This window comes from Passer domesticus, chromosome 14, assembly GCF_036417665.1.
Source record: "Passer domesticus isolate bPasDom1 chromosome 14, bPasDom1.hap1, whole genome shotgun sequence".
In the NCBI taxonomy this organism is placed as follows: Eukaryota; Metazoa; Chordata; class Aves; order Passeriformes; family Passeridae; genus Passer; species Passer domesticus.
Genome location: NC_087487.1, coordinates 19,473,751 through 19,495,679, shown reverse-complemented (window position 1 = coordinate 19,495,679; position 21,929 = coordinate 19,473,751). Strand labels below are relative to the sequence as shown.

At 57.7% G+C, this 21,929-nt stretch overlaps 2 protein-coding genes across 4 annotated transcripts; both read right to left on the bottom strand.

Moving 5' to 3' along the window:
• Nucleotides 1-638: 638 nt before the first annotated feature.
• GLCE (glucuronic acid epimerase) lies at nt 639-9,028 on the bottom strand. 2 transcript variants are annotated; one of them, XM_064388813.1, is made up of 5 exons: nt 8,873-9,028; nt 8,268-8,381; nt 6,961-7,459; nt 5,118-5,384; nt 639-4,361 (listed from the first exon to the last, which is right to left on the bottom strand). In XM_064388813.1, the coding sequence occupies exons 3-5, from the start codon at nt 7,445-7,447 to the stop codon at nt 3,337-3,339; spliced, it is 1,779 nt and encodes a 592-aa protein (XP_064244883.1). In that variant the 5' UTR covers nt 7,448-7,459; nt 8,268-8,381; nt 8,873-9,028; the 3' UTR covers nt 639-3,336. The 2 variants fall into 2 exon arrangements, with proteins under 2 accessions (XP_064244883.1, XP_064244884.1); XM_064388814.1 differs by having other exon boundaries at nt 8,268-8,364; nt 8,873-8,993.
• Nucleotides 9,029-10,085: 1,057 nt separating this feature from the next.
• Nucleotides 10,086-20,102, bottom strand: NOX5 (NADPH oxidase 5). Of its 2 annotated transcripts, XM_064389113.1 has the most exons (16): nt 19,553-20,102; nt 18,492-18,642; nt 17,467-17,677; nt 16,736-17,195; nt 16,044-16,197; nt 15,464-15,627; nt 14,828-15,010; nt 14,226-14,358; nt 13,419-13,561; nt 13,010-13,105; nt 12,787-12,828; nt 12,349-12,473; nt 11,747-11,831; nt 11,452-11,551; nt 11,201-11,367; nt 10,086-10,341 (listed from the first exon to the last, which is right to left on the bottom strand). In XM_064389113.1, exons 1-16 carry the CDS (start codon nt 19,784-19,786, stop codon nt 10,210-10,212), a joined length of 2,580 nt encoding a protein of 859 aa, XP_064245183.1. In that variant the 5' UTR covers nt 19,787-20,102; the 3' UTR covers nt 10,086-10,209. The 2 variants fall into 2 exon arrangements, with proteins under 2 accessions (XP_064245183.1, XP_064245182.1); XM_064389112.1 differs by having other exon boundaries at nt 11,201-11,551.
• Nucleotides 20,103-21,929: the final 1,827 nt, after the last annotated feature.

Sequence of the window (21,929 nt, the reverse complement as noted above, 5' to 3'; positions counted from 1 at the left end):
TCCCAACGTGCCAAGGAATGGGAATCTCTCAGGAGAATCCCGGAATATTTTGGGTGGGATGGGCAGGGACACCTCCCACTATCCCACGGTGCTCCTTGGACATTCCCGGGATCCAGGGGCAGCTGCAGCTTCTCTGGGAATTCCATCCCAGATGGGAATTCCTTCCCAAGATCCATCTAAATTTCCAACTTTTCCAGCCACTCCCTGTGAGCTGCCCCTCTGATCCCAATCCCTCTCTCCAGCTCTCCCTGGATTCCTGGAAGGGGCTCTGGGATTCCCTGGAGCTGCATTTTCCCATTCCAAACACTGGGATATTTTTTATGACCACTCCATTAAAATCCTCATTTACCAAATCCCAAAAAACTCCACAAAGGAGCTGGATTTACCAGGAATAATTCCCAGCAGGAATCCCCCACTTGTGCTCCTTCCCTCAATCACCAAACCCTTAATTAATGGGAAAAATCCACATTTTCCCACTTTTCCAGAAGAAAACCTCCTTAAAACCACGACACCTCAAAGCCACCACAGGAAAAAAAACTTGGAATACATTTGGAAAATAAAATACTTGGAAAATAGAATACTTGGAAAATAAAATACTTGGAAAATCCCCAAATAAGGAAGACATCCCACCTTTTTTTTAAGATAAAAAAATTTATTTCCCAGTCTTAGAAAGCTTTCCAAGCATTCCCAATGTCCCATAGAAACGTAGGAGAACCTCTTCCCGCCAAAAATTCCGGAGGGGCGGAATACAAAACTATCCTGTGCACATTGTGCTTAAAGGAGCGCCCTGCCCGGAGCATCCTGTAAACAAATTATTGCATATTTTCCATCGGGATCCTCGGGAAAATCCCGGAAAATCCAACAAAATCCCAGCCAAGCCACGCCCGGGGAGGAGGAGGACGGGAATGAGCGGCTTCCAGGGAATTCCTGGATCCAAGGGAACGCCTGGATCCCAGGGAATTCCCGGATCCCAGGGAGGGTTGTGCTTGTGTTGTTGGGGTGGGGGAGCCACAGCGAGGGGATCCCATGGGAAGAGCCAAGGGATCTCGGGGTGAAAATCTGGGATGGAAGCTGATCTGGGTCCCAAAGATCTCTGGGAGTTTGAAGATGGAAATGAAGGAAGAAATCCTAAACTGGAATGAACTCCAAGAAGTTCTGGGGATCGGCTCCACGGCCAAGGGTCCTCTTCCAATGCACAATGGAATTTAAGGAGTATCAGGAATTCCCCATGGATCCTCCATGGAATTGCAGCCTCTGGTGGAGATTCCTGGAAGCTGCACCCGTGCTAAGGCCACCAGAAGGTGATGGAAGGACAACCTTGGAATGCCCATCCCAAACTTCCAGCGGTGTCCAGGGAGAAAGGGTCCCACGGGAAGAGCCAATGGATCTCCAGAGGAAAATATGGGATCAAAGTTGATCTTGGTCCCAAAGATCTTTGGGAGTAGTTTAAAGGAGGAAAAGGAACAAAAATATCCCAAATTGGAATTAATTCCATGAAGTTTTGGACACTGCCAGCATGGTCAAGGATCCTCTTCCAATGCACAAGAGAATTTAAGGAATATTCCCATGGATTCTCCATGGACTTACAGCCTCTGGGGATTCCTGGAAGCTCCACCTGTCTAAGGCCACCAGAAGGTGATGGAAGGACGAGAGGTGGGACAGGAGGGACAACCTTGGAATGCCCATCCCACGCTTCCGGAGCGGGAAAATCGGCTGCACTCCAACCCCACCATCGGCATCAATTCCCAAAAAACCCAGCCAAGAGGAATTCCGGCCTCTGTAAGGCACCAACACCATCCTGGAGCAGCACCCAAGGAGGCTCTCCGGGTTTTCCAACTGGGAAAATGACGGAAGGAACACGCGGGGGGAGGATGGAGCGGATTTTTGGGAAGGAATCCCAGGTTTGGGGTGGGATTGTGTCTGTGGGCATAGAAAAAATTCCCCTCTGCTACCTTTGGTATTGGAATTTCTCCTCTGCCATCCATCAGATGGACGGATCCGACCGGAGCACGCGGATTAAAGCCGGGAAAAAATCGCTCCGAGATCGGTGAGGAATGAAGGAAAAGCCTCAAAAAATGAAAGCAGTAAAAAGATGGAGATGGGTGTTGTCCTTGTGCCCGGGATTTTGGGATTGGGATCAGCTCCACCATGGAATGGGAGCAGTGGAATTCCTGAAGTCCATCCTCGAGTTCGGGACCAGGCAGCCGGTGGGATCATGGAATCATGGAATGGTTTGGAGGGAAGGACCTTAAAGCTCATCCCATTCCACAGGGACCTTCCACTGTCCCAGGCTGCTCCAAGCTGGCCTTGGACATTCCAGGGATCCAGAGGCAGCCACAGCTTCTCTGGGAACTCCAGCCCAGGCAGAGCTGGAAAAACCTCTGGGATGGAATTGTTACAGTGCTGGATGGGCTGGAGCAGGAGGAAAATGAAAATTCCCGAATTCTTGAATTTCCTGAGGAACTCCAGACGAGCTCCACGTCCCGCTCAGCAATTCCCAAAAATGCCCCCAGAGCTGTGGGGAACCTCCCAGCTGGAATCCCAAAATCCCATAGAAAACACAGAGCTCCAGGAAAAAGGATCCCAGCTCCGAGGGAATTCCAGTGACCAGGATAAGGACCCCAGCTCCGAGGGGACACCAGGATGAGGGATCCCAGCTCCGAGGGAATTCCAGTGACCAGGATAAGGACCCCAGCTCCGAGGGGACACCAGGATGAGGGATCCCAGCTCTGAGGGAATTCCAGTGACAGGGATAAGGATCCCAGCTCCGAGGGAATTCCAGTGACCAGGATAAGGACCCCAGCTCCGAGGGGACACCAGGATGAGGGATCCCAGCTCCGAGGGGACACGGGTGCTGGTGGCCCGGGGCTGTGTGCTCCAGGCTCCCAGTTGTGCTTCCATGATGCCGGCACGTGTTTTCCATGAAGAAACCCTCCAGCTCCAGGATCTCCAGGCAGAGAACTGGCAAAAAATTCCAGCTGCGGATTTTTCATCCCAAAAAAGCGAATCCCTAGGAAACCCCCCCCCACTTCAAAGCCACACTTGGCACTCCCAGGCTCCGAGTGATTCCCGTGGACGGCGCTCATCCCACGGGAGCTGCTCCAACACGGACACAAAATCCCAGTTGAAGAGGCCCTGGACGAGCTCTCCAGGCAGCGACCGCGCTTCCAAGACTTCTATGGCTTCTGCAAACGTTTTCCTCGGAAAAGGAAAAACCAATCCCAACCAACCCCAACCTCAACCTCAACGCGGGAGAGCGTCCCGATGCCAAACCCTCCCCGGAGCAGTTTTAAGGCCCCGCATTTTTGGGAAGGAGCCGTGGGAACAGGGAAGAGCTCAGTTGTGCTTGGCCCGCCCTCCCCGCAGGTAACTCTTCCACCTCTTGACGAACTCCCTGAAGACGGGCGCGTCGTCGATGGAGCCCAGCAGCTGCAGCTGGTTGATGTGCGTGGTGTGGTAGTCCCAGCGCGCCAGGTTGGGCGCCGTGCCCAGCATGAAGTGCCGCAGGTCGTAGATGGTGCCCGAGCCGGTGTCGAAGAGCGGCAGCATGGCCTTGAGCGACTCCATGCCGCGCTCGTAGAGCAGCCGCGCCTCCTTGCCCAGCTTCTCTCCGGCCGTCTCCTTCAGGTCGTAGAGGCCGATCAGGGCGTACATGAAGCCGTTGAGCACGAAGGAGCTGGGCGTGGTGGGGTACTCCTCGTACCAGTCGTGCCGGTTCATGAACACCGCCTTGACCCCGCGCTGCTCCGCCGGCAGCTTGAAGGGCGCCGTGGCCCTGAGCGCCGCGCCCAGGAACGCCGGCTCCTTGGTCAGCTGGTAGGCCCTGACCAGCGTGGACATGGCCTGGCCTTGCGCCATGGCCGAGTACCAGCCCGGGTCCAGGGATTTGAAGCCTTCTCCCAGCTTCCTGGTGACCATGATGGGCCAGCCGCCGCGCTCGTCCTGGTTGCGCAGCAGCCAGCGGCTGGCGGCGAAGAAGGCGGCCATGTGGGCGGTGGCCGAGATGGTGACGTTGTCCAGGAAGCCGCGGCCCTTGGCCACCAAGCGCAGCACCCTCTTGGGCATGATCTTGGTTTGCTTCACGGCCTTGGTGTTGGAGAGCCCCACGCCCTTGCGGAGATCCGTCAGCAGGTCCCGGGTGAGCGTGCTCCAGCTGCTGCGCGCCCCGATGCCGTAGAAGATGTCCCTGTCCCTGAGGGCGATGAGCTGCGTGCTGGACACGTAGTGCACGGTGAAGAGCTGGTTCCGCTCCGTGGTCTCCAGCACCACGGACACGCTGCCATTGCTCAGCAGCTTCAGGTCGAAGGAGATGATGAAATCCCGGCCGTTGTTGAGCTCCAGGGAGACGCCCTCGGAGCTTTCTGCAAAAGCAACCCCGAAAAAGGCTCGCTCAGCATGGAAAGATTCCCGTTTCCAAAGGGTTGGAGCGGATTCCAGAGGCCGTCCCCGCTCCCGGGAGGGATTCCAAAGCTTTTAGAGCTACAGCCCTTCAATAATTCAACGTTTCTGGGCTGTTTCACCTGATTGGATTGGGAATGAAGGATAAGGAATGAAAAGGATGGGGAATGGAGGACGGGGAATGAAGGATGAGGAATGAAAAGGATGGAGAATGGAGGATAAGGAATGAAAGGGATGGGGAAATGGAGGACTGGGAATGAAGGACTGGGAACAAAGGGTGGGGAAGAAAAAGAATGGGGAATAAAAAGTATGGAGAATGAAAAGGATGAAGAGGACAGGAAATGAAGCACAAGGTATGAAAAGGATTCGGAGTGAAGGACTGGGAATTAAAGGGGTGGGGAATGAAGGACTGGCAATGAAGGATTGGGAATGAAAAGGAAGGACTGGAACGAAGGATTGGGAACGAAGGATTGGGAATGGAAAGGAAGGACTGGAACGAAGGATTGGGAACGAAGGATTGGGAATGGAAAGGACTGGGAATGAAGGATTGGGAATTAAAGGGGTAGGGAACTAAGGACTGGCAGTGAAGGATTGGAAACGAAAAGGAAGGACTGGAACGAAGGATTGGGAATGAAAAGGACTGGGAATGAAGGATTGGGAACAAAAGCCAAACAAAACACCAGCTCTTAACAATTCCCATTCCCATTCCCACCACCCACCTGGGCAGGAGAACTGCTTGACTCCGGTGAGCCGGGACTTGTCCCAGACGGTGGTGAGGGAGCAGCCCTTGGGCACCGTCCACTCCCCGTTCCCGTTATTCCCGGTATTCCCGGTATTCCCGCTGTTCCCGTCCCCCGCCGTCTCGTACACCTCCACATGGGGCGGCTTCTCCGTCAGGTTCTTGCTGTAGTGGCTCAGCCCGTACTGGGCAATCTGGATGGGGTAGAAGTAGCCCTGAGGGCCCCACTGCGTGGAGAGAGGAACTCCTGCCCGGGAAAAACAGGGAAAAAGCGTTGGAATGAGGGGAAAATTCCTCCTCTGCACCCCGAAATTCCGTGAGCTCCATCAAAGGGGTTGGAGGTTCGACGAAAGTGGGGTGTGGGCCCTTTCCCACTAAAATCCAGAAATCTGTGGTTTTAGCTGGCAGAGGAATCCCTGGTGTCATCTTCCCAACTTTTATGGAATTGTGGAATGGGCTGGCTGCAAGGGAACCTCAATCCCACCCCATTCCAGCCCTTCCAAGGGCAGGGCCACTTCCACAATCCCAGGTGCTCCACGCTGGCATTGGACATTCCCGGGATGCAGGGGCAGGCACAGCTTCTCTGGGAATTCCAGCCCAGCCAGGAATTCCTTCCCAAAATCCCATCCATCCTTGCCCTCCAGCACTGGGAGCCATTCCGTGTCCCATCGCACTCAACTCACCCCTGATGATCCCAAGGCTGGAGGTGCCACCACAAAACCCCATTCCCACATTCCCGGCACCAAATCCGGGTCACTTCTCACTTCCAAACCACTTTAAGGAGCACTTCCAGGAGATTTTTGGGCTCATCCCAACCCCAAAGCTTCCCAGGAATCTGCTGCCTCTCACCTTCCACGCCGCTGATGTACTTGACCCTACCCACAATCCCCCCAGAACACCCAGGTCACCCTGCACTTCCAGCACATTTTATGGAGCGCTTCCAGGAGATTTTAAGGATCATCCCAACCCCAAAGATTCTCCATGGGGAATGCCCAGGCTCCCACCTTCCACACCACTGATGCACTTGACTGTGTCACCACTCCCATTCCCACATTCCCACCAGAACATCCAGCTCACCCTGCACTTCCAGCACATTTTATGAAGCACTTCCAGGAAATTTTTAAGGACCATCCCAACCCCAAAAATTCCTGAAAATGCCGTGCCTCGCACCTTTTATGCCACTGATGCACTTGACCCTATCATGGATTTTGCCGGTGCCACCTCCATTCCCACATCGCCACCAGAACATCCAGCTCACTCTGCACTTCCAGCACATTTTATGGAGCGCTTCCAGGAGATTTTAAGGACCATCCCAACCCCAAAAATTCCCCATGGGGAATGCCGAGGCTCCCACCTTCCACACCATTGAAGCACTTGACCCTGTCACAGACTTTACCGGTACCACCTCCATTCCTACATTCCCACCAGAACATGCAGGCCACTCTGCACTTCCAGCACATTTTACGGAGCACTTCCAGGAAATTTTTAAGGACCATTCCGACCCCAAAAGTTCCCCATGGGGAACGCCCTGCCTTGCACCTTCCACGTCGCTGATGCACTTGATCCTACCCACACTCCCACCAGAACATCCAGCTCACTCTGCACTTCGAGCACATTTTAAGGACCATCCCAACCCCAAAAATTCCCCATGGGGAACGCTGTGCCTCCCATCTTCCACACCGCTGATGCACTTGACCCTGTCGCGGACTTTACCGGTGCCACCTCCATTCCCACATCCCCACATTCCAGGCCACTCTGCACTTCCAGCACATTTCTGGGCTCATCCCAACCCCAAAGCCTCCCGGGAACGCCGTGCCTCGCACCTTCCACGCCGCTGATGCACTTGACCCTGTCGCGCAGCTCCACGTTGTAGCCCTCGAAGGACATGAAGACGCCGTCGGGCCGGTACGGTGCGCGCTGGGCGTACACCTTGGAGTAGCTGTGGGAGAACTCGAACCTCTCACCGCCGTCGGCCGGCGCGATGCGCCCGTACACCTGGAAGTACTTCTCCACCCAGCTGAAGGGCAGGAACACCTCGCTGCCCTCGCGCCGCCCCTTCACCGTGTGCTCCTCGTTGATGAGGCAGTCGATCTCCTCGTAGCGCGGCGCCGGCGCCCGGCCCGCCCTGCCCGCCATGGCCGCGCCCTGCGGCGAGGCCTCCTCGCTGTCGGCGGCGCCGGGGCGCGCCGGGGGCGCCGCGGGGGCCGGGGGCGGCCGCGAGCAGCGCGCCCAGAGCAGCAGCGAGAGCAGCGCCAGCAGCGAGCACAGCACCAGCAGGGCCTTGGAGCTGAGGCGCGCCAGGCAGCGCATGGTGCTGCATTCCTGGCAAAAACAGGGAAAAATACAACACAACGGGATCAGGAGAGGGAATTGGGGTGGGAATGGTCAGGGTGACAGGGCCAGGCAGCGCATGGTGCTGCATTCCTGGCAAAAACAGGGAAAAACGGGGAAAAACGGGGTCAGGAGAGGGAATTGGGGTGGGAATGATGGGAATGGTCAGCACATGGTGCTGCATTCCTGGCAAAAACAGGGAAAAACAGGGAAAAACGGGGTCAGGAGAGGGAATTGCGGTGGGAATGATGGGAATGGTCAGGGTGACAGGGCCAGGCAGCGCATGGTGCTGCATTCCTGGGAAAAACAATGGGGAAAAACAGGGTCAGGAGAGGGATTTGGAGTGTTCTGGATGGGAATTGTCAGCAAACAGTCCTGCACTCCTGGGAAAAACATGGATAAACGGGATCAGGAGAGGGATTTGGGGTGTTCCTGGTGGGAATGATCAGGATGGGAGGGCCAGGCAGTGCACGGTGCTGCATTCCTGGGAAAACAGAGAAAACCACGGAAAACCAGGGAAAAACGTGGGAAAACCAGGGAAAACCAGGATCAGGAGGGAGATTTGGGATGTTCCAGCTGGGAATGGCACTCATGCTGGAACAGTCCTAGGAAAACCATGGAAAACAGGATCAGGACACAGATTTGGGATTTCCTGGATGGGAATGGTGCCCCTGTGCAGGGTCAGTGCCAACATTCCCAGGAATCAGGGAAAAGTGGGATCCAAGCTGGGATAGGAACTCCAGGGATCCCAGCAGAGCTGGGAATAAATGGGAATGGGGAAAAGCAGCTCCACTCTTACCTTAGGGAAAGGGAATTCTGGGAATTCTTGGAATTCTAACGCATCTCGAGCTTCCAGAGGCAGAAATCCCGGGATTCAGGGATTCCTCTTGGGATTCCTGCAGGGAAAATGGAGCTGGAGCAGCCCCAGATGGAGCTTTTTCTGAGAAATCCTGGTATTCCCAGGAAACTCCTCAGAATTCCAGGGAAATCCTGGCATTTCCAGGGAAATCCTGGTATTCCCAGGAAACTCCCCTGATTACCAGGAAACGCTTCAGAATTCCAGGAAAATCCTCAGGGAATCCCAGGAATCCCAGCTCCCATATTCCCGAATCCCAGAGCCGCGATTCCCGCACTCCACGTCCCCCCAGCCCTTATCCCGTATTCCCGCACATTCCCAGCCCACATTCCCGCATTCCCAGCCCGGATTCCCGAATTCCCAAATTCCCACCGCTCCCATTCCCTCGTTCCAGGCTCTGGCAGCAACCCCGAGGCGGCCCGCGCACGCCCAGCCCGGGTAATCCCGCTGCCCTCTCTCCCTCGCGCTGCCGTGACCCCCGGCCCTCCCGCCATCCCCAGCATTCCCGTTATCCCGGGAATTCCCGGGAATCCCGGCCCGCTCCTCACCTGCGCCCGGGGCCTGGCGGGCGGCGGAACCCCCGCGCGGGGCAGCGGGGGGAGCACGGAGGGGCCGCGCCGGGGCCCCGCCCTCGCGCGCCGCAGCCAATGGGAGCGCGCGGGGGGCGGCGCGAGCGCCGGGCGCCAGCCAATGGGAAAGCGCGGCGCGGCGGTGCCGCCGCCACAACGGCGCCGGCTAGGGCAGGGCGGGGCGGGGCGGAGGCGCCGCCGCCCCGGCGGCTCCGGGGACACCGGGAGCGCTGCGGGCGCCGCTCGCTCCCGCGCGGGGCCCCGGCACCGCCGCAGGCCCCGCTGGCACCGGGGGGGAGCGGCGGGAGCGGCCCCGCCCCGGCTTCCCGCGAGAGCGGCGGCCACCAATCAGAAGCGCGCCTTTAAGGGGCGGGGCTTCCGGGCGGAGCGTGCCGTTGATTGGCTAATTTGTGCCCCGCCCACAGCGTGGTCACGTGGCGAGGCCGCGTGAGGCGGGAGCCGCCGGCTTTGATCGCGATAATTAACGGGGATTAATGAATAATTAATGAGTAATTAATGAATAACTGATGAGAGGAACCGGGAGAGCGGCGGGCTGGGCAGGGCGGCTCAGGGAGAGCGGGGGGGTTGGGGCGACTGTGCCAGGGGAGGTTTGGGAATGTTGGGAAAATTCCCACCTGGAAAATTCCCACCTGGAAAAGCTCCAGGCATGGAGGAGCTGCCAGGCAGGGCTGGAATCGCATCCCGGAGGGATTTAAACCCTTTGGATGTGGCACTTGGGACAGCGGCATGGTTGGAGGCCAGGATCTCCAAGGGCTTTTCCAAGAGGAGGAATTCCATGATTCCAAACAAATTCCAGATCCTCCATCCCGAAAAACCACCCAGGTCGGGATAAACCCAACAGAGCCTGGATGAACACGATACAATCCCGACCCAAGGCGAACCCCGGGAATTCTGCACCTTGCCCACCAGGAGCTGCTGCTTCGGAGGAGATCCCAGCCCTGGGAAAGGCTGGAAAATCAGGAATTCCAAAAGGAATTGTTACCCACAGCCTCGCCAGCTCCCAATTCCTGGATTCCCTTGATTTACCAGGAAACCAATCCCAATCCAGCGCAGATTCCAGGGCACTGGAAGGAGTGGCGCCTCTCGGACACCGACTCCCATCCCAGTTTTTCCTTGGTTTTTCCAAGGAGCTGGAACGGCTTCCATGAACCCCACCATTCCCATCGTTCCCTCAAGATCCAAAGGGAGCTTTCCCATCTTTTCCTGCTTTATTCCCCGGATGCGAAGGAAGCGTTGTCCATCCCCCGCTGGCGCCCCAGCGGATCCCGGCCGGAATGCCGCGGGATGGGCTCCCCTCAGAAGTTTTCCTTGGAGAAGCGGAAGCCGAAGGTGCGGCAGTGCCCGCGGATGACCTTGGCCAGCCCCGCCGAGCCGCAGAAGAACACGCGCACCTTCCCGCGCCGCTCCGCCGCCACCTGCCCGAACACCTGCACGGAACGCGCCGGGATCGGGAACGCGCTGGGATGGGGAACGCGCCGGGATCGGGAACACGCCGGGATCGGGAACGCGCCGGGCCCTTCCATCCCTGCCCGCCCCATCATCCCTTGACCCCATTCCATCATCCCTGGGCTGGATGAGGCACTTGGAATGAGGTCATCTTTGGGGTCCTTCCAATCCAACCCTTTCCATGATTCCCTGATCCAATTCCTCAATTCCCTGATCCCTGAGCCAGATCAGAAGCTTGGAATGAGACCATCTTCCCCTTCCCTGATTTTCTGATCCCATTCCTTGATTCCCTGGTCCCATTCCATGACTCCACAATCTGACCCAGATCAGAGGCTTGGAGTGAGATCATCTTCCCATTCCCTCCCAACCCATTCCCTGATTCTCTGATCCCATTCCCCAATTCTCTGATCCTATTCCATTATTCCATTCCCTGATTTTCTGATCCCATTCCCTGATCCCATTCCGTGACTCCATGATCCCTGACTGAGATCAGAAGCTTGGAATGAGATCATCTTCCCATTCCCTTCCAACTTATTCCCTGATTCTCTGATCCCATTCCATGATTCCATTCCCTGATTCTCTGATCCCATTCCATGATTCCATTCCCTGATTCTCTGATCCCATTCCATGATCCCATTCCATGATTCTCTGATCCCATTCCATGATCCCGTTCCATGATTCCATTCCATGATTCTCTGATCCCATTCCCTGATTCTCTGATCCCATTCCCAGGTTCTCTGATCCCGTTCCATGATCCCATTCCCCGATTCCCTGCTCCCTCCCTTGGCTCTGCCTCTCCACCCCCCAGCATTCCCGTTCCCTGGATCCCAGCTCCCTGACCTTGGCCCAGTCGGGGCGGCCGGGCCGGGTGCGGCTGCGGAGCCCGGAGATGGAATCCCGCTGCTCCCGGGCCGCCAGCAGGTCCAGGGCCAGCTGCAGCCCCAGCGCCTTCACGTCGCCCTTGCCCAGCGCCGACGTCATGTACAGGTGCAGCTCCAGGAACTTCCCTGGAGATGCCAGGGATTCCAGCTGCCCGCCGGGATCCGGGATCCAGGGGTTTTCCCAGGAATGGCCTGGGTGCTCCCGCTCACCTCCCGGCTCCAGCTCCGCCTGCTCCGTCTCCAGCTTGGCCAGGAGCCCCAGGAACCACTGCAGGTGCTGCTGGTCCTGCATGATCCAGATGAAATCCACCTGGCAGGGCGGGAAAGCCTCGGCTTGGGATCTCCCTGGATCCCGGCACAGATCCTGGTACCAGATCCCAGCACCAGATCCAGCCCCCATTCCCAAAGTTCCTGCATTTGAGGGATGCTCCCGAGCTCCCCAGACCCTGCAGCCCCATCCCAGGCCAAGCCTGGATCCCACATCCCCTCCTGCTCCCGTTCCCACCTTCCGGAGCGTCATCTCCTCATCCCGCCGTTCCTCACTCCAGGAGAAATGGCAGCTGGGGCAGCTCTGCTTCCGCCGCCGGTACCTGAGTGGGGCAGCGGCACTTCCTGCCTTTTCCTGCTCCTCCTTCCCATTCCTGCTCCTCCTTCCCATTCCTGCTCCTCCTTCCCATTCCTTCTCCTTCCTTCCCATTCCTGCTCCTTTCTTCCCATTCCTGCTCCCTCCTTTCTTTTCCTTCTCCTTCCTGCCTTGTCCTGCTCCGTTCTTCCCATTCCTGCTCCCTCCTTCCACTTCCTGCTCCTTCCCGTCCCTTTCTACCTTTTCCTGCTCCTTCCTTCCCCTTCATGCCCACTCCTGCATTCTCCTTCCTTTTCCTGCTCCTTCCTGCCTTTCCTGCCCATTCCCATCCCTCCCTTGGCATGGCAGGCTCCATGGCCAAGCTCCTCCAGCTCCCTTCCCGCAGCCCGAATTCCCAAGGAAAATCCTGGCCCCGAGGGAGGCCCCACCCGCGGCCATGGGAATGAATCCCAGGGATGGAGGACAGCTCCCCCCGGGCATCCATCCCGACTCCCTGGGACATTCCCGGGCTGCGGGGCACGCACCGGATCATGATGCTCTGCAGGATGGAGGCCAAGGGCGTGATCCCGATGCCGGCTCCGATGAGGACGGCGTGCTCCGAGCTGAAGATCCGCCGGCTCGGCGTTCCGTAGGGACCGTCCAGGAAGCACTGGGAGAGATCAGGCTCAGGGACGGATCCAGCCGTTCCAGGGGCTGGAGCAGCTCCCGGGCAGAGGAGAAGGGCACAAAGGGGATCCTGGGATTTGGGATCTTCCCGGGGTTTTGTGGGAGCAAGGAATGGGTGGGAAGGACTGGAGTTTTTCAGCAAGGCAGGGTTTGGATCAGCCCCAGGTGGGATCGTCCATGCACAGGGATGGAGCAGCTGGGAATGGGGATGGGATGGACGGGAATGTGGATGAGATGGTGGGAATGCTGATCCCAGCGCATTTCCCGGGATCCAGGAAAGGCAGGAGCATCCTCACCTTGACGCTGCAGCTCCGCTGGGTCTCCCCGGGCCCAGTGCCCTGCAGGAGAGGGGAGCAGTGACCACCCCCATTCCCAAGCACTCCCAAAATTCCCTGGATTTGGACATTTTCCCACACGCAATTCCAGCTGCCAATGCCACCATAATATCCAAGGAATTTCTTTCTGAAGAGGAGCTTTTTAAGGAGCTTTATCCCATTTGGGATCCAGGCCCTGGCTCACCCCCTGCTCCGGGTCCTTTCCTGGGAAAGCAGCTCCAGAGGTTTGGAACGCCGTCAGCTCCACGGCTCCGTCCCCTCCAGATGCCACGGATCCTTCCTGGGAACAAAGGCTGGGATCAGCGCTGGGATCACCGCTCCAGGGATCTGCTGGGCCTCAGCAGGGTCACAGCAATTCCCGTTCCATGGAGCACAAAATTCCACCAGTCCCAAATCCCACCATCCCATCCATCCATCCCAAGTCCCATTCCATGGAGCACAAATTCCCATTCCATAGGACACAAGCCCTTCAAGGCTGGACAAGCAGGGAATGTTCATCCCAAGGGATTCCCCGGCTGGGATGATCCCATGGGATCCACTCCACATCCGTGTGCGCCCATCCCCTTGCTCTGATCCCAATCCCACAATCCCACCTGTTCCCAGTGCCGGCTCCTCCGCTCCCTCCGGCTTTTCCTGGGCAGATTTGGCTCCGGGCCGTGCAATTCCAGCTGCTGGAAGTACTCGTAGAGCTTGGTGGTCCATTGGCCCCGCGCCCGGATGTGCAGCCACAGGGTTTCTGTGGGATCAACCCCAAAATCCTGGAATTCTCTGGATTGGGAAGAACTTCAAACCCAACTCATCCCATGGAACCGCTCCAAGCCCCATCCCAGCTGGAAAAACATCACTGTGGGCATGGAAAACAGATCCTGGGGGTGGGAATGGATCCCAGGGATGGAAAATTATCCCAGGGGTGGGAAATGGATCCTGGGTGGGATAACAGATCCTGGGGATGGAAAACATTCCAGGGATAGGAAACAGATCCTAGGGATGAAAAACAGATCCAAAGGGTGGGAAACAGATCCCAGGGGTGGGAACCGGGTCCTGGGTGGGATAACAGATCCTGGGGATGGAAAACAGATCCCAGGGGTGGCTCACAGATCCTGGGGATGGAAAAGAGATCCCAAGGGTGGGAAACAGATCCTGGGGGTGGAAATGGATCCCAGGGATGGAAAACTATCCCAGGGGTGGGAAATGGGTCCTGGGTGGGAAACAGATCCTGGGGATGGAAAACAGATCTCAGGGATAGAAAATATTCCAGGGATGGGAAACAGATCCCAAGGGTGGGAAACAGATCCTGGGGTGGAAAACCGATTCTGGGGTTGGGAACAGACCCTGGGGGTGGGATGGAGATCCCGGGGGTGGGAAACGTTCCAGGGAAATTTTCGGGGAGCACGAGGAACCTGGCTGCTCCGGAGCGCTGCTGATGGAGAAGGGGTGCCACTCGCAGGCGGCGATGGCCGGGATGTTCAGGTAGACGTAATCCCCCGGCTGGAAGCGGAAGGATTTCGGCCTCTGGATCACCAGGTGGGTCACCTGCAGGAGAACGGGAGCAGGAAAACTGGGAATCTCCAAAGGATGTCTCCTGCTGGTTTCCGTGGAGCTGAAATTCCGGGTTCTGCCTGCCATCAGGTTTGTTCCCCGTTCCCTGCCCAGTCTGGGTTGCACAAAATCCCTGTTCAGACTGGGCTCAAACTACAGGATTTGGGGAAAAAACTCTGAGTTTCCAGGAGTTTTTGTTCTGCCCTGGTTGTTCCATGAATTTTCATTTTAAAAAAATAAGGAAAAAGGCTTGGAAATAAAGGAATTCTTTTGGCCTCCCACTGCCACCTCCAGCTTTTCCGTGTTATTTTGTTCCTTCATTCCCAGAGTGCCAGGAGGAGGTGGGAGGTGGGATAGTGGGATTTGGGATGGATGGATGGATGGATAGGATTTGGGATGTGGGATGTTTGGGATTTGGGGTGTTTGGGATGTGGGATATTTGAGATTTGGGATTTATTCCCACCTTGGAGGGCAGCAGCTTGGCCTCCAGGATGTGCAGATCCCCCGCCCGGCGCCACGCCCAGCCCAGAACCTTCTCCAGCACAAACAGGGAGCCGGGAATCAGGAACCACTTCCAGAAGTGGGGAGCGTGCAGGAGCAGCAGGATCCACACGGGGATGTAGGAGAGGTGGCTCCAGTAAAAAACCTGGCAATGGGAGTGGGGATGGGAATGGGATCAGGAATGGGAAGTGCTGGACCCACATGGTGCTTCCTGGTGGGGCTGTCTGGGTATCCCAGTGGGAAAAGGCAGCCCAAGGGAGTCCTGGAATCTCTGGGACTGGGGATAAGGAAAGGACTTTAACCCCATCCAGTTCCAATCCCAACACCTCCCACTATCCCAGGTTACTCCAGGGACACTCCCAGGGATCCAGGGGCACCCACAGCTTCCCTGGGAACCCCATCCCAATATCCCTGTGGCGCTGGAAAACCATTCCCTTGGTCCTGCGGGGAAGCAAATCCCAGGAATCCCAAACTGCGAGTGTGGCGTGCCCAGGGCTCCCGGGGTCCCACGGGGGCAACACCAGGATGGGCACCCGGGGGTGACCCCTTCCCACCACGGCACCCCCGCCATTCCAGCCGGGAGTTCCCATGGGATCACCTCGAAGTGGCCGCCGCGCCGCACGCAGGGGCTGGAGCAGGCCAGCATGGCCAGGAGCAGCGCCAGCAGCGCCAGCCCGCTCTGCGGGGCAGTGCCACCAACGCCACCAGCGCCCGGCCGCGCCAGCTCGCCCAGCGCCGCCAGCCAGTCCCGCTGCGCCAGCCCTGGGGACACGGGCACAGCTCAGCACCGGGAGTACCAGGGTGTGGGGTGCCGGGATTTGGGAACACCGGGGTTGGGATCCCGCTCAGGACCTCGGCTGTCCGGCGGGAGCCGCTAGAGGGGGATCACAGCCCGCGGCTGCTCTCCGTGCCCTGTCCGTGCCCTGCCCTGCCCGGCCCATGTCACCTGCTCGGCCACTGTCCTTGTCCCCGCCCGCGCCCTCGCAGCGCCCCCGGCACGGCCACCCCTCCTCCAGGGCATCCCCCCCTCCGTGGGACACGGACACCCCTCCCATGGGATCCCGGGACATGATCCCCCATCCCTGGGCTCCCTGTCCCACTGACCCGCGTGTGCCAGGTGTGTCCCGTGTCACTGACCCGCGTGTGCCAGGTGTGTCCCCGTGTCCCCTGTCACTGACCCGCGTGTGCCAGGTGTGCCCCCGCGTGCGCGGTCCCCAGGGCCAGCACCAGGTGTCCCACGCGCTCGTGGCCCCGCACGTGCCGCTCCAGCGGGAACAGCTCGGCCAGCGGCGAGGAGCGCAGCCAGGTCAGAGAGCGCCGCAGCATCAGCGCCTGGGGACAGCGGCGACACCGGGGACAGAGGCAGGGGACAGGGGCAAAGAGGGGACAGGGGTGGGGCAGGGACAGGGCAAAGAGGGGACAGGGACAGGAGACAGGGACGGAGGTGAGAGCAGGGGCGAGGGACGGGGACAGCGATGGGGACAGGGGACAGGGACGAGCCGTGGGCGAGGGGAGGGGCACCCGGAGATCCCGGGGGGCAAATGGAAATGGGAGGCGCTGGGAAATTCCAGAGGGAATGGGAAATGCTGGGGGACAGTGGGAGATTCCAGAGGGAACGGGAAATGTTGGGGACAATGGGAAATTCCAGAGGGAACGGGAGATGTTGGGGACAATGGGAAATTGCAGAGGGAACGGGACATGTTGGGGGACCATGGAAAACGCCGGGAACAACAGGAACCTTTGGGCCAGCGTCCCTCCTGGCTACCCCGGGACCTTCCTGGCTACCCCAGGACCCTCCCGGCCTTCCCGGCTCCGTCCCCCCCGGTGTCCCCGGTGTCCCCCCGGTGTCCCCGGTGTCCGGGGCACTCACGGCCAGCAGGGCGCAGTTGAGGTTGAGGCTCTGCCCGCAGCCCCGGGCCAGCGCCAGGGCGGGGCCGCGCTCCCGGTGCCACAGAGCGCCCAGGGCGAGCAGCAGCGCCGAGGTGGCGAGCCAGCCCGCCAGGCAGCACATCCCGGCCCGCTGGTCCCCGCGGGATTCCCGGGAGCAGCAGCACATCCCGGCCCGCTGGTCCCCGCGGGATTCCCGGGAGCAGCAGCACATCCCGGCCCGCTGGTCCCCGCGGGATTCCCGGGAACAGCAGCACATCCCGGCCCGCTGGTCCCCGCGGGATTCCCGGGAGCAGCAGCACATCCCGGCCCGCTGATCCCCGCAGGATTCCCGGGAGCAGCAGCACATCCCGGCCCGCTGGTCCCCGCGGGATTCCCGGGAGCAGCAGCACAGCCAGGGCTCAGCAGGGCTGGCACTGGGGGGCTTCAGCCAGCTGGCGGCACTGGGAAAATGGGAATTGGGGTTTGGATGGGAATTTGGGGGGTTTGGATGGGGAGCAGGGAGCTGGAGAAGTACCCAGCCCAGGGTGGCAGCATCCCTGCATCCATCCCAAAATCCAAACCCTGCCCCATCCCAAACCATCCCTGATCCAAAGCCTGCACCCATCCCAAACCCATCCCACATCCAATCCCAAACCTCTCCAGCTGCTCCCAGCCCCACTGTGGGCTCCCCACGGAATCCTGTCCCAGAAATCCCGGAGTTCCCCTCCCCACCTGATGCTCAGGTTCTCCAGGAGTTCCGGGAACGCCTCCAGCTGCTCCTGGAGCTCCGGGAAGGTGATGGAGCCGCTGTGATCCCGGTCCAGGGCCTGGAGCAGGGCCTGGCTCAGGGCCCCGAGGCGCTCCTCGGGAAGGGCCAGGGAGCTCTCCCGGAGACACCCCCGGAGCACCACCCGCAGCTCCTCGGCGTCGATGGAGCCGCTCCCTGGAAACCGGGAGAATCCCGAAATTCCACAGCCCTACGGAGTCACCTCCATCCCGATATCCCACAGCCCTACGGAGTCACCTCCATCCCGATATCCCACAGCCCCATGGAGTCACCTCCATCCCAAAATTCCACAGCCCTACGGAGTCACCTCCATCCCGATATCCCACAGCCCCATGGAGTCACCTCCATCCCAATTTTCCAGCCCTAATCCAGGAATTTTCCTTGCAGGGAGGAAAAACCTGGTTGGGTCAGGATCTGCTCCCTGGAGAATCAGATTGATCCCAACATTCCACAGTCCTACGGAATCACCACCATCCCAATATCCCACAGTCCTACGGAGTCACCTCCATCCCGATATCCCACAGTCCCACAGATTTTCCAGTGCAAAATCCTGGATGGGTCAGGATCTGCTCCCAGGAACAAGCGATGGGATAATGGGAATGGCATCCAGGGAGGAATATTTGGGAATATTCCTTCATGGAAAGGGAGGCATTGGAAGGGGGCTGGGGATGGGAACAGTTGGATTTGATCTCTGAGGGCTTTTCCGACCCAAACGATCCCACAATTTCAGGAAAGTGGGATGGGGAGCTGGGATTGGAGCTGAGCGGATCCCGCTCTCCCCGGCTGATGGGAAATCCTGGGAAATCCTCAGGTGTGACCCATGTGATCCTTGTCTTCCTGCTGGAATGTTCCCATTCCCACATGGAACGAGGGCAGCAGCCTCATCCCAGCCAGAGCCGGATGCTCAGAGAAGACCAAATCCCAAATTTATCCCAAGAAACCCCGACGAATCCCACTTTCCTCCTCTCACCGTCCACATCGTACACCTGGAAGAGGAAGCGGAGCTTTTCCGTGGAATTCCCGCGGAGCAGCCGGCGCAGGGATCCCAGCAGCTCCTCCCGGCTCAGGGAGCCGCTCCCGTCGGAATCGAAGAGCGCGAAAAACCTCTCAGCAAAGAAGGACTGCGGGAAAAGCGGGAATGTGCCCGTGGAGCGGGGAATGGGGAATGGAGCAGGGAATGTTCCCATGGAGCAGGGAATGTTCCCTTGGAGCAGGGAATGGGGAATGGAGCAGGGAATGTTCCCATGGAGCGGGGAATGGGGAATGGATCAGGGAATGTGCCCGTGGAGCGGGGAATGGGGAATGGATCAGGGAATGTTCCCATGGAGCGGGGAATGGGGAATGGATCAGGGAATGTGCCCGTGGAGCGGGGAATGGGGAAGGGATCAGGGAATGTTCCTGTGGAGCAGGGAATGGGGAATGGATCAGGGAATGTTCCCATGGATCAGGGAATGTTCCCTTGGAGCAGGGAATGGGGGATGGATCAGGGAATGTTCCCATGGAGTGGGGAATGGGGAATGGATCAGGGAATGTTCCCTTGGAGCAGGGAATGGGGGATGGATCAGGGAATGTTCCCATGGAGTGGGGAATGGGGAATGGATCAGGGAATGTTCCCTTGGAGCAGGGAATGTTCCAATGGATCAGGGAATGTTCCCGTGGAGCAGGGAATGGGGAATGGATCAGGGAATGTTCCCGTGGAGCAGGGAATGTTCCCGTGGAGCAGGGAATGGGGAATGGAGCAGGGAATGTTCCCGTGGAGCAGGGAATGGGGAATGGAGCAGGGAATGTTCCCTTGGAGCAGGGAATGGGGAATGGATCAGGGAATGGGGAATGGATCAGGGAATGTTCCCATGGATCAGGGAATGTTCCCTTGGAGCAGGGAATGGGGAATGTTCCCGTGGAGCGGGGAATGTTCCAATGGATCAGGGAATGTTCCCATGGAGCAGGGAATGTACCCATGGAGCAGGGAATTCCCACTGATCTCCCCCCTCTTCCCACGGATCCCGTTCCCTCTTCCCACGGATCCCTGACCTCCTTGACCTGCAGGGCGGATTTGAACTCTTCCAGGCTGATTTCCTTCTCCTTTCCAGCGACATTCCCGAATTTTTTGCTCACCCAGCGCAGCCACTCCGCGTCCGCCGCCGCTCCCATGGTTCCGGAGCGATCCCTAAATCCCAACAATCCCTTTTTGGGATCTCCCAGCCTCGTTCCAGAAGCTCCCAGCATGGAGCATCCCAAAGTTGGATCTGCAGGGATCAGCTGCATTCCATGGAATCCCAAATTTCCACGGAGCTACTGAGCCCAGTTCCTGGGATAATCATGGGGCCCATGGGAGCATCCCTGGGGATTCCATTTTCCCAGAAAACCTGAGCAGGGATCATCTCCCATTCCCTCCTTCCCCAGCCCTCCAAAATTCCTCCAATCCCCCACACTCCATGAAATCCATCAGCACTTCCCAGCATCCCAGATTTCCCCAGGATCCAAAGGAAATTCCAGCTCCCAGGAGCCTTTTCCCATCTCCAGACTCTCCTGTTCACCTCCAGCAGATCTGGGGACACTCCAAAGGGAAATCCCGGAAAAGCCGGCAGTGCTCCCGAGGAGAGGGATGGATCCGGCTGGGATGAATCCCAAATCCCAAATCCCAAATCCCTGCTCCCGCCTCGTTCCCGTTATCCCTCCCTTCCCAAATCCCGCCCAGCTCCGTGGCCCGTCCCCATCCCGCTTTTCCCAGCTGTTGTTTATCCCTTTGCCAGTCCCTGCACTGGACATTCCCTGTCCCATCCGTCCCTCGGGAATTGTGCTCCTGCCAAATCCAGCTGGAGCCGCCATTGACGGGATCCTCTCGGGAATTCCGGCCCGTCAGGAGCACGCCGGGAATGTCTCCTGCAGCTCCATCCTTCCACTCCCTCCCGATGAGTTGCCATGGGGATGTCAGGAGCAGATCCAGGTCCAAAATTCCCCATTCCCACATTCCAGAGGCATCCGAGCCCCCGGCTCCCGCCTGGAATAACCGCCGGGAGCTGCTGGAGCACGGAACTGATCCCAAGAAATTCCCAACACCCCCAGGATCTCAGGATAGGCCTGGATTTAATCCAGTTTATCCTACCCCAAATCCAGCCCTGTCCCATCCCAAATCCAGCTTTTCCCCCATCCCAAATCCAGCTTTTCCCCCATCCCAAATCCAGTTTTTTCCCCGGGATCTCCGTGCCTTTCTCCTGGTATTTCTGGGATCCCAAAGGTTTTTCCCGGGATGGAGCTGTTCCCTCCTTTTCCCACTGATTTTCCAGCTCTTTGTGCCATATCCAGGTGCATCCATAGGGAGAAACTGGGAATTCTCCTGCTCCATGTGGGATTTGGGGCTCCAAGGAATGGGAATTCCAGGTGGGAATGTTGGGAATGGGGGCCAGAAGCAATGGGAGCTCCATTCCCAATTTTCCCTCGGATTCCATGGGATTTGCTCACCCTGAGGAATCCAATCCCTGTTTTTCCCACATTTTCCCTGGACTCCCTGATTCTCCAAGGAATTTAATCCCTTTCATTCCTGTTTTTTCCAGGAATCACACTCCACCCCCAAGTTTTCCTTGGATTCCAAAGGATTTGCTCATCCTGAGGAATTCAATCCCAGTTTTTCACAGGAAACTTCCCCCAGTTCCCAACTTTTCCTTGGATTCTACTTCAAATTTATTCAATTTTTCCATGTTTTCCACCCATTCTCCCTAAATTCTGAAGGATTATCCCAGAATTTCTTTGGATTTTTAACCCTGGATTTTTGGGGCATTTTACCAAATTCTCCCATTAATCCAGGCCAGTAAAGCAGGAAACTCCTGGGATATTCCATCAGAAAAATCAGGAACATTGCGATTATCCCACACATTTTTCAACAAAACAGAAAATAAACTTAATAATAATATTTAAAAATGGGAATAACATTATCAACTAATTTTAGGGAATTCTGGAGCCATCCCAGAGTTTTCTTCCTCATTTTTCACCTTCAAATCAGCTTTTCACCATTTTTTATCAGATTTCCCCACTTTTTTCCCTGGAATGCTGCAAAAATTCTGATTTTAAGGGGCTGAACCACAAATTGGAAATCCTCGGGGGATCCCATGGAATTCCTGGATCCCAGGGATTTGTTTGATCCCAAAGTTCCCCAGCTGGGAATGCTGAGGGTGGGAATTTGGGGAATTCTGGGAATTTTTCCATTCCCAGCTGTGCAGAGCTGGGAGTTGTTCCCGAGGAAAAGAAGGAATTCTTTGTGTGGGAAAACAAAGGGACATTCAAGGGATGAACAAACAATTCCCAGGGATTTTCCACAGGAATTCACCCCAGGAATGCGGGGCAGGAACTGGAGGATTCCTCTGGAATTTGGGAGGGAATCCTGGGAAAAGAAAGGGAAAAACTGCAATTT